Source organism: Trachinotus anak, unplaced genomic scaffold, assembly GCF_046630095.1.
Source record: "Trachinotus anak isolate AG129_WGS33_773 ecotype Australia unplaced genomic scaffold, CSIRO_AGI_Tana_v1 ptg000012l, whole genome shotgun sequence".
Classification (NCBI taxonomy): domain Eukaryota; kingdom Metazoa; phylum Chordata; class Actinopteri; order Carangiformes; family Carangidae; genus Trachinotus; species Trachinotus anak.
Genome location: NW_027273863.1, coordinates 14,948,904 through 14,961,280, shown reverse-complemented (window position 1 = coordinate 14,961,280; position 12,377 = coordinate 14,948,904). Strand labels below are relative to the sequence as shown.

General features: G+C 41.6%; 1 protein-coding gene across 1 annotated transcript in view; it reads left to right on the top strand.

Moving 5' to 3' along the window:
• cdh2 (cadherin 2, type 1, N-cadherin (neuronal)) overlaps nucleotides 1-12,377 on the top strand; it is a 59,032-nt gene that overhangs the window by 24,524 nt on the left and 22,131 nt on the right. Inside the window, exon 3 of the mRNA XM_071490819.1 lies at nucleotides 11,400-11,620. Within this exon, the coding sequence (XP_071346920.1) occupies nucleotides 11,400-11,620 (221 nt within the window). The remainder of the gene's footprint in view (nucleotides 1-11,399; nucleotides 11,621-12,377) is intronic.

The window sequence follows — 12,377 nt, the reverse complement described above, 5'->3', positions numbered from 1 at the left end:
CAAATTGATGCCACATTGAGCATCACAGGCTGAACTTTTGCATTAAAGACAAAAAAAAGAAAAAAGAAAAAAAAACAGTAACGGGGATCAATACCAGCTCTGAGCTATACACAAGCACAAGATGCCTGTATCACAACATAGCAGCTTTCATCCAAATCAAATAAACAACTCAAGTTCTCAAAGTCCACATAATGGCAACATTCAAAAGGAAGTTTTAAAATGGATTCTTTGTGTACTGCACGTTTACAAGTTTGTGCCATCAAATTGAAAATATGATTCATCCAGCCTTAAGATACAGAAATTAATTGCTTTGCACAGATGGGTGTTATAGTTCTATCCATCCAGCCATAGAAAAACCTGCCTCCTCCCCCTTTTCTGTTCCATGCAGTTGATCTCTTTTGAGCTCAAACTATGTGTGGGGGAGGGTCAAGCAGGTCGAAGTAGGTTAGTAGCAAGATGCATGCCGGCATTTCAGTTGTAGTTTTGATAGCTCCAGGTGCCAGCGCAGTACAAAGGGATAAGCTCAGTTGACACATTAAGACGACGTTTGTAAATTCATACAAACGCATGCTTTCCTCTCTGTTTTCTTTCTCCGACTGGAGCGGCACATAACAAGCTGTCATGTGTCTGAAAGGCTGTGTATGTGTTAGATATGAAAGCTTTTGAGAGGAACATCGGGTTTGTCTTTAATCTTCCCTCTGTGTATTTTTTCGTCCTTTTCTTTAAGCAGGAGCTAATTGTGTTTCAAGCAGAATTTGACACGTATTGATTCAAACATGCAATGGCAAATGCGCACACCCTGTGTATTGGCAGCTGCCCTAATCCGTCTCTTTGAAGATGCTTTATTTTCCTTGCTGTCACTGTTTTGAGAATGTACTATTTTTTTGTTTTTGTTTTTTTTTTACATTCCCTTTTCTCCGCAACCTTTCAGAGGAGGTATGTTTCTACACCCAGTGACTCAACAGCCTAGGGTTTTTCCATATGTTGGTTTGTTTTGCTCAGATGAAGGCGTTTAGGAGAGGGAGGTTTTCAAGAGTCTCATGATGTGCGGCATAGGGCAAGAGAGTAAAAGGAAGATAATGGTTGGTAGTTGTGACTGTAATGGTCTCCCCACCACGATGACTCATTTGCTTTGTTTAGCTTGAAAAAGAAGCACTGAAATGTCCTTATGGCCTCAACAGCATAAGACTATGTTTTTCCCCTTGTCCTTCTCCTCTTTCTTTAATATTCTTTTGCTTTGTAATTTAAAATATTCTACTCCTTCCATCTAGGAATATTTTAACTGATTACCATCATAACTGGATTTAGATTTGTACAATGTATAGATGTTGGTATGTAGCTTATATGTGTGCCAATGACTCAGTAAATCATTTTCTTTTATTTCCAGAGAGATGCAGAAGCAGCCCCTATCTTACAGTATAACAGTCTTCTCCAGAGGCTGTCAGCCTCAGCTTCCTTTGTCTACCGCTTTGTTTCTCAGCCAAAGAGGATTCACATGCCTTCTCCTTGTTTCTCCCCGCGCCCCATCTTCTCCAAAGGAAAAGGCAGAGAAGCAGGAATTCCATTAGCTTTGTTCTCAAAAACTCAGTGTGAACTTGTGTCTGTGCCACACATGACATAATGGCCACAGAACTGGTCCCAGATCCCCATGCATTCATCTACAGCTTTTATTTTACATCTTATACTGTAGGTGAATGCTTTACATCCTTTTACAGACACTCTCTGTTGATAAAAAAATCCCCCACTTTTTGAATCTGGCTCAAATTGCTGCGCTCTTCTGTTTTGAGGACACAGTGGGATAAAAGGGAACCACACAAGTGTGTGTATGTGCATGCATCCATCTGTGCATGTTAAAAAAGAAATGTGAACAGAATTGGCATGTTTGTGTGTGTGGTTAGGTTTGTAATTGGATGCAGTGGACCGTATCAGTCTTTACCTGAGCTAGTCATTTGCATGGGTTTGATTGACAACTGAGCTATGCAAAGCAGGCACAAGTATTATTCCTTATGAAGGTAGAGAGGCTACACAAATCATGCCTTTTTCATTAGATATCACTGTCTTGTTAATTAGTATTGAGTCATTATTGCTAAGAAAGTGATTGAATTTTTATTGGCATGAAGGCCTAACCACTCTATCCTGCTGTGGTCTATCTACCAGAGTGTTTGAGTTTATATTGGCAGATTAGATCTCAGCTCAGGTTAAACACAGTGGGAGGTTTCTGTAAACTTGTTGAAGTCATCAAACCTATTGTACTCACAAGAATCATAAACACAAGTCCACCTTAACAAGTGCAGCTAAGCTGAAGAAAGGGGATCATCAGGGAGATATCAATCAAGTACAGCCTAAAGACACCATGGCAAAATTAAAAAAAGGAACTAGACAAACAAAAAACCCACACCTCCCCCTGTGTGTCATGTGTACAGTGTCACTAAACACAGAAATGAAACTAACTTCCTTTTTTTTTCTCGTATTCTTACCCTAATATTTTTCCAATATACAGGATGTTGTTTTTTTTACACCCACTGCAATAGGCTGCCTTGACTACCAGTCACTTGTGAATGTGTGAATATGACTCACTAAGCAGCCAGTGGGAAGTGGTGCATATAACTTGGACTTTTATTCATCTTCATTCTAGTTTTGCCTTGAACATTTATTACAAAACCAGGAACACTGAAGACTGTTGGATTAGTACTTGCTGCACAGCTGTGCATAGGGTGTGTCACACAGGAAGAGAAGGCGCCTACTGCTGACATGCATGGTGGTTATTATTACATACGGTGGCTTGATCTACATGCTCCCAGCATTAAATGAACTCCATGTCAAGCAATGACACAAGAGGTTAGACAATTTGTCAGAATTTAATCACATCCCAATGCACAACCGTGCTAATTTCATCAAAATTGATAACGTACAAATTGCATCCTTGGTGGTCAATCTCCCGGGAAATGGCTTTGTCTAGTTGCACATTAATTTGCACAACCTTTGTCCAGTGCAAATCAAAGTTTTAATGAACTGTGCGGTTTGTTGTCTCCCACTTAATGTCCTATCTAGCTTTTAAGTGTGTTGGAACGTATCCAATGTGGATTTTTATATTTGTAAAGATGCAGTGTGTTTATGACTGACTATTTAACTATTGAATATCATCCAATTTGCTCCTGTAGCATAATAAATAATTTGTATGCCAAAATGCGTCTGAATGCACAGCTTATGTTTGTTACTCCTTCGCTGCATGAATGACAAATATGTCAGTGGTTGGGATTTGATCAGTGCAATGTGTTTCCACACACTACTAAAGCATGCAATGTTTTAGAAGAGGGTGGTGATGGTGGTCCAACTGGTGTTGGAGCATTTTTGTCTGGCACCAGCCATCTTTAACCACACAGACGCCAGTAGTTCAGCAGTGATAACAGTTCTGCTCTCATTTTCAGTAAGTGAGTATCTTGTTGCATACCAACCTTAAGTGATTGTTGATATAATTTCCATAAACATGCACTTCTGACTCAGTTAAAATAGGAGAGATACAGTGCCAGTGCTGAGCCATAGCATTGGCGGGCGGGGCTTAACGGGTAATATTTACTACAGCCGGAGACAGTGGAGCTGGAGAGCACAGCTTAACTATGCATGATTTTAACACTGTTAGTTTTCCACTCGGTGAAAGCAGTATGAGACATTGACATCATTGCATAAGTCACCTATTCTGTTTTTCCACTAAAAGCTCTGTCTCGGTGGAACAGTGGCTGGTACAGTTCTGGCCTGAGAGATATATTTCTGTTTCTTCTCTCAGCAACAAATCAGACACAGGAACCGCTCTGCTGGTGTGATTAAAAAGTCTTACAGGACCCAGTGAACATGCCAGCAGAGGTTACCTCATCACTGGTCACTGCCTCCTTCTTTGTCTCTTTGATTTATATGATGGCATTTTGACAGAAATGATCAAGGAGAAGAACTAAATAGCTCTGAGTGTGTGCTTTTGAGATCAAAAGGATCTAATAATGTCACATTACAGGTTTCACTGAGGCAGTTTTAGTGCACGGCCCTCGTGATCAGCCTCTTCAGAAAATACCAGCTCAGCTTGGAACTAGAGGCCTCCAGAGATCAGCTGATGTAGCCATTGCCTGCTTTACTTCCATACTGCATGTCTCTAACAAAATAGATTAAAGAAAAAAATCCTCTATACCATCAGCCCTTTCATCTAATTCAAGACAGTTGTTCACTGCATGTAAACATAGGCCTGCATTTAACGTAGAAATGTGTAAAAGGGATGAAATGGATTTGGTTTTCTCACTTAAAAATTAATTCAGGTTTCTGAGTTAATCTGACTGTGTGTAATACATGAGCTCTGTCTTTTAAGCGTCTTTGTTTTCATTGCAGTAGAATGCATAAAAATTGAAAGCGATCAATATCTGATCTTTAATATTTATGGATATTTCTCACCCAACCAGAGCCTCGGACATGAGTTAACTTTGTGTCCAGATGAAAGCACCTGAGATGCAGTATCACTGTAGCAGCACCGTGGCACAGCAGAGATGGATGCACGGTGCAGCGGAGCATTTACTAAAATGTGTATTACTGTGTGGTGTACGGTCAGAGAATGACCCAGTAATACAGAAACAACAAAAAGTGATGCATGTGGACACCTTAAATGGCTTATTATTCACAATCTTCTAAAAGGCATCTCAGTGTCTCGAACTGCCTCCGTCCTCCAACCTCACAGATCGCTTTATTTTATTTCCACCCCTTGTTACCCCCCCCCCCCCCCCCCCCCCCCCCCCACCCGTTAATCATTAGGGCCTTTGTAGAGTGAACAAAGTGACCAATGCCAGCAGTTCTAAGGTGAATAAGGGTATATAGAGCAATTAAAACCCTGTGACCTTTTACAAGAGGACACAATGTTATGGGCATGAAGTTCAACACCTCATTTCATATAACTCTGAGGTTCTGCCAGCTGGGCGTTGCAGACTGTAGGCTTCAAGATTTAGAGACAGGAGGCTGTACCAGTATAATTATGGTCACATTTACCTAACACTGAACCCCATCATAGTCTACAGTCATTTTAAGTTTACATCTTCAAAAAGCACCAATTATTCTCCTTTAATTTTGAAGGAGAAGGGACTGAAAAAGTGTTTTTTTTTCCTTGAATGTGTAAAGCATTGTTTGATTTACCAGCATATTCATGTAAAGTTTTTCATAATGATCTTCACCTGAAAGTATTTGCAGCGGTCACAGAGCTTTGCTGAAAGACACGATAAAAGTGTGTTTGACATCCTGGTAATGTGGTCAGTTTAATACCCCACTTAAACCTCTGTATCAAGCCGCTCGTCTCAATAACTCACAGAACAAAGTCCCAGTAGCTATGTGCTGATAACTGCAGAAGGATGTAGCTTAGCCTTATCAGCTCTTGGCTCCAGTGACACAGTAATCCACACAATGCTTGGCTGTCATTGTACTGGAAAACACAGAATCATTTCATTTACCCAACAAAGGCCCAAGAATAATTGTGATGTCCCCCTATGCTCCCCCTTCACTACTAAGCCATTGAGATTGCGAATTTTCAAAGGCCAAATATTACTTATTCAAAAGAGCCGAGCTGTCATCATGCATTTTTTTTTCTTTGCAGAGAAACCTGTTTTGCCACTGGAATAAGAGGCTCTTACTGAATGTCAGTTTATGAAGATCACAGCGGTCGGTTGTGTTCGGTTAGCTTCTTGCTAAGAACCCAGCAGGTATCTACAAGGCATGAAGTTGATGTGTCGGCATGGGACAGGCAGTGGAGAGGGTGACGGCAGCTTCCTTGAGGCTAATCACTGCTGAGACACAACATAGAACCTTTTGTACTCAACAGTAAGAGGGAGAAGCTTTGACACTCTGAAGAAAATAGAGGTGACTCTTGGCCAGGTGGGGAGTCTGCTTACCTTGTAATTGTCCTTTGAATACAATAGTTGTCAGAGGTATTTGCTGTATCCTTGGAGAATGAATGACCATGTGCAAATGTGGTATAATTGTAAGTGTTTAAAGAAAAGAAAGACCACATCAGAATGAAAGAAAATAGTTTCCCTCTCCTTAGGGCCAGTTTGCTAGATCAAGGCAGCTTAAAAAGTCTCCGTGTTTGAGATTGAGTAAGCTCATATGGCTCTCGCTGCTTAGACATCCATGGTGCTTATGTTTCTCTGTGTGTATACCAATGTGGGTATGTGTGATAAGGGAAGGTAGTATCAATACATTTTAAGAGGGCCTCTTCATAATTCTATAATTGAGGCAGCAGTCTTAGGAAGGAAAAATAGCTTCAACAATATGCATAAACTACACAAAGCAAGTGCTAGGGGAATGGTCACTGCAATCAAACTAGGAAAATGAGCCAGCTGCTTGTTAAATGTGTTTATGCTCTGATGCAATTCCTCTTTAGTTTTTATAATTGCTAGAGACAGTGAACAGAGTACAAACATTGCATGTTTTTTTCATGCAAATCCCTTACATATTTTAGGAGCAGCTATAAATGCATGGAATGCTTTGCGCGTTTGAAGTGCAGTGCATTAGTAAAACGCCTTCAAGGGCTTTAGTCTGGTGAAAGGGAGTATCATCATCATTCCCAGATCCAGGCTTCAGCTAAAAACAGTTTACTTTGTTTGAAGAATCCCCTGTTTTCTAAAAACAGAAATATACCTTAATCTCATCTCTGCATCTCAGGTTCTGTGAATAAATGGACATTTAGAAATATCTTGATTCAGACGAGTAGTGTGACATAACTCAAACACCAATCCTCTACCAGTGCTGGTTGTTTTTTAATAAAAAAGAATCCACCAAGGATGCAATCATGTGTTTGCAACTGCACTTTTATTGACATAATTCCTGACACAATTAAATGTAGTTTTAGATCATCAGTTTAAATGTGCACACATTTGTATTAAAATGGAAATTAGTTTATTGATTGTATCAGACCAGACAGTCATTTTCCACTGAAAGATTTACTTACAAAAATACCCTTACATTTTAGGCATCTTCATGGAAATGGCTATAATTGCGAAGAATGGGATGTAATAAGTTGCATAATGGCGTTTGTTTACTTACCAGCCTTCAAGCTGTGAGTAGGCCTTCATAATAATAGCATCATGAAAATACAGTTAGAAAGAAAAAAACATAGGCATGCACAATTACACATAGCAAGCAGTCATTTTATTAAAAAAAACATTAGTGCATTGTGCTTTTAGCAGTATGTGCAATAATTGGGCAATTAGAATACGCTGTGAAGGATATTTTTGTGGTTGGGCACAAAGTCTGTGTGCCGTTGACCTTAATTTAGCATATTCTCCCCAGTTTGGGATGGGATTAGAATTTCATATCACAGCAGTTTGAATTGAGGTACCAGAGTGCGAGCTCCACTGGGGCTTAACAGGATCTTATAAACAGTGGTGCTGGCATGGATGTCTCTCACAGCACATTCAGTTGGAGCCTCCGCGTCATATTGCATTGTCTCATCGTCAGTGCGGGCCACTGTACTAAACCTGGTCACATTCATTTGTGAATAATGCATTTTGTCAGGGGTGTTGTATCGTTTGCCAGGGTTGGGTGGTGATGGTGGTGCTGGGGTTTTACCACTGGGGTATTTGCCTGGGTCTGCATTTATCTGTGGGAACTGATGAAACACCTATGCTGAGTATTTCTCAACTGTCAGTGACCTCACTTCTCAGAAATGAATGATGGTACGTGGGGATGATCTCACATGAGAGGTTTCTGTCTTGTCACATTTAGAGGGACTTCCAGCCTGCCCATTTGCAGCCACTGTATTTGGCAGGCAGGCGTAGAAGCTGAGATTGTGGAACATTTCGTCTGTGCAGTCACAGAGTCGACATTCCATGTTCCAAATTAAATGCATCTCTCTCTGCCTCTCCCTATCTCTCTAACTATTTGTGTCTGTCTGAGTTAGAGTTATCACGTGATGAAGCAGACAATAGCGAGGCACTCTGGCACTACGGAGAGGTTAGCTGGGGTTTTTGTGTTGCTTGTCAGTGAGGGGGGGCATCTAAGCCGTGAATAGGATCATTGAGTCGGAGATAATTTTGGGCCCCGGTGCAGGGCATTAGTTGGACAGGCCTTTCTGCTGACAGGCTTGTTTCTCCCTCTCTCTCTCTCCCCTTCTTTTTTTTTTTAACCCCAACCCCCAATTCCCCTCTGCTGCATCGGCATTTCTGTCCAAACCAAAGGCCTTTATCGTTGTGCCCATGACGACATGTCTGATAGGGTGTGGCAGCCAAGATCTCTTCTAGCCCTATACCTTGGGGAGCCAATACATCTAGATATAGATAAGTTGGAGCAGCCAGGTTTTAAGCCAAGCCACACTACACATTTCTGTGGTTTTATAAGCCACCAGAGTCTGCCTGATAAACGAATAGGCACATGCTGGCCATTCCTATTCATTATCATTGGAAATGGTTGTGCCTGCTGGGAGTTTTTTGTCAAGATTGCCGTGGGGGCTGAATGTTGAAGGGCCTCTCCGAGGTGTCCTGATGGCTAAATTTCAGACAATGTTAAAGAGCCAGAGCTCTGCTCAACAAGAGGCTTAGGCTAAAATAACCCACACGGGGAACACTGCTGTCAAGTACCCCACTACACACACTCACAAAAATGTATAGTCAAAAGTGCCAGCAGGACAGAAAATGGGAACACATGGGCTGCAGCTTCGAGGAGCAGAAAGGCAATATGTGTGAATCCAAAATTTGGCAGCGAGTGTTACATTACTGGTGTCTAGTTACTTCTTAATGACAAAATGCTTACTGGAATGTCCTAAACACAGGGAGGGAGGAGGAACAGGACAAAGTATTGCAGTTTGCAGCTGAAGGAATACAGAAGTAGACAAAAGCATCAGACAGTTCGTTTTAATCATTACGTCTAGCCAAGCTCATTCCTGCCGGCAACATATATCTCAGCTACAACTCATTTAAATAATCAGCAGTGTTAAGTTTCAGTATATAATTAATTACAATTTCCTTTAGCCAAAGGGGACGTCTTTAAATTGTTTGTATTAAGCAACCAACACTTCATACTATAGAAATATTTCATTTATGATTTAGAAGACAGATAATCAGCAAATCTTGGTATTTTTCAATCACGAATCCACTGGTTGTTTCAGCCCTACCTACATTTGCTGGATAACACTGTAGAGTATTCTTACTCCAAGCAACTGAGTCAGAAATGGTGTGAGTGAGACTTTGCCCACCAGCAACATTGTGAAGCTTAAATCTATGGACTTTTCTTCTGCTGTAGTGTGAGTTATTTTGACAGTCCCTTACTCTGTATTCCACCTCTGTCTGAGTATCTGCTGACTTGGGCTGGCTAGGTTGATTGCCTGAAGGCTTTGAGTTTACAGGTGGCTGGCTTTGAGGCAAAACCTTCAGAAAGAGAAAGTCATCCATCTGATGTCAGCTTTGCCCGACTCAAAGAGAAAAAAAAACTAATTGGTCAATGGTAATTGAACAAGAGCATCCAGGAAGGTGAAGGTCAATATCAAATGTATTCCAGTATAGAAGAAAGATATTGTCATCTTCTATCTTCATTATTGAAACCGCTGTCTCTCCGGCAATGCCACTTCACCTTGTAGGCAATATTTAGATGAATAGCAATGCTTCAGGTAAAAAAAGGTCCAGTTTGCAGTGCTGCTTTCTTCTTTTGTCACTGTTTAAATCTTTTAGCAGGCTGTAATGGAATGCAGCGCATGGTCCTTGCAGAAATTTGTTCTCCCTGTTTGGGTTTTGATAAAGTAGAGTAAGATTGCATTTTCATTCATCAGGATGAACACATTGTGAATACACTGCATGCCAATTTCCAAACGTTCCTTGGACGACCTCGTATTTTCCCCATCTCTCTCTCTCTTCTCTCACTCTTACGTGCATTCTTCTTCTCTCATTCAAAAACATGCTAGTTTGTATAGGATGCTTGCTGTGGTATTTGGGTTTTTTCCACCCGTTTCTTTTCTCATTTTCACTTTTCAATAATAGTTTTTTTTTTTTTTTTTTTAGAGGAAGATTTGCCTTCCCTTTCCTCCTCCTCTCTTGCATTCAGCCGTTGTGCCTTTATTTGCTCAGGTACATCTTTGTCAGTGCTAGAACCGATGCTCTGAAACCATTTGCCCTGTCGGCTGTTACAAGCAGCAGAAAAGTGTCAAATTCACCCCTGTCATCATTTGAGAGATTTATTGGTTGTAGGTCGTGGTGCACTTTGGCAGAATTGATTGCAGCGTTTGGGTGATAATATTAAATTAGGTCTTAAGGGTAAATGTATGACTTCCTTTAGACCCCGAGCTGATCTACTGCATCCTCTCCTCAAGCCCAGAGGAACTCTATGCACTCAGACTGCAGATGATACTCTTAAGACATCAGTGCGTCCCCAAGGTAGCAGCACAAAGGAAGATTAGGCACCCTTCTTCAAGGCTTTTGTTAAGTAATTCCACATCTGCTTTAATAATTCAGAGCTGCACCAGCAGAGCCTCCACACAAACAATATATGGTAACATTGTGATCTCTGAGGCCGGGAGGAATTTTCATCTTTCCCTTTATGCCGTTTCGTGTGCTATAAACATGAGGTGGGCCTGCCAGGGAAACATATCCACACAAAAGGATGACAGGGTGAAGCTCTTATGTGTTGAAGTATGTTTGTGTGTGTGTGTGTACGTGTACATGTTTGAGCTACGTCAGTTGTGCTGTACTGTCACTCACTTGTAACATGAACTGGTGTTGTACCACTGCCACTGAGGCACCTGTGGGACTCAAGCCCCCACGAGCAGCCTGTCTGCAGTGCCTGTATGCGTGCGTGAGTTTCGGTGTGTTGTCTCTGTGAACACGCCGATGAAATAAACATCACACGCACTTACTTCTGTCTCCCGAGGTGCTGAGGATAGGTAGTCATCCGTGGAAGCCATCCCTGTACGTCATGGGGGACAAAGCTGGCATGCAATGGCCTTAGCTGGGAGCAGAATAAGACTTATCCAGCAGAATTTAACATCTTTATACGTACTGTATATATTTTCTCAAACCTAAACACACAGAAGCGTTTAGACAGTCTAATAAACACATCAGGTTGTAAATGTATTGTTTTGGGTTTTTGTACTCTTCTTAATAGCCCTTAAGGGGAACACTTCCCTTTTTTCTTTAGTTTTCTCTCCCTCTGACTCTCTCTTCCACTGCACCTGTTTTCAGTAATACCTTTGGGGCACAGCTTGAAGTGAATAATGTATGAGCGAGAAGGAGAATCAGAAAACCTTTGTGGACCTTCTGTCTGTCTCTCTGTCTGGCGGGCTGGCTGTCTGTCTTCCACCCCCTTTGTCTATGTATCTAGTTTTTTTTTTTTCCCTAGGTTTCTCTCTCACTGGTAATTTCTAACTTGAATCCATCTGTCTCTGTCTCTTGCAGTGAGGTTTCTTGACTGTGGTCGAGGTGGTATGGTACGGTTTGAATGCAGCAATCCCTCTGACTTCCGGATAGAGGCCGATGGAGTAGTTTATGCTGCCAGGAGTCTTCAGCACTCTACGCTCCCTGTGTCACCGTTGCTGATCAAGGCCAGCGACTCCACCACGCTGCAGCAATGGGTGACCCAAGTCACGCTGATGCCCTCCACTCAATCCAGCCAGCAGGTGACTACACCTCAATCACTTCTATAACATTTCTGACTTGTTTTGTCAATTGTCTGACTGATGTTACAGCCATAGAAAGGTGGAATGATCAATACTTCCCTTGTATCAAATAGCATACGGTTATTAGACACACTGCACATTCACAGATGACTGGTTCCCAGAAAGCTGGCTCCACATTAGGGGATAATTGGGCAGATTTTGGGTATGAGTCGCCCCTCCCAACAATCATCTGGGCTCCCAATTCGAGGCTGGTCAGAACCAGTTACCTGCCCAAATGTCCCTGTAGTGTGAGAGGTTTACAGATATAATATTAATGTTACTGACTGGATCGAAGTCTCCCTGATTTCCTGTAGCGTGAAAGAACAGAGATGGAATATTGAGCAGAAACCTGCAATAACCAATGAGCGAGCTGATCACCACATATGATATTTTTCTACCCAGCAATTGTCAGTGACTTCATACAAGTCCACAGAACAGCAATATTAATATGGAACAGCATCTCCATGGCAGGGGAATGCTAGAGAATGTATAAGATGATTTCACTCTCCCCTCCACCTATTTACAAATACCAATAATGTTGGCTTGTAGCAGTATCTTGTGCTAGTCTCATCTGAGACTAACAAGAACATTTTGTTTCCAACTCACCTCCAGCTCGTGCTGCAAAATATATAAGCCATGCAGATTTTTTTGGTGCAAACCATAGCACAAACAAATGCAACCAGCCGATGACCATAGTCCACCTTCATGTTTGTTTTGC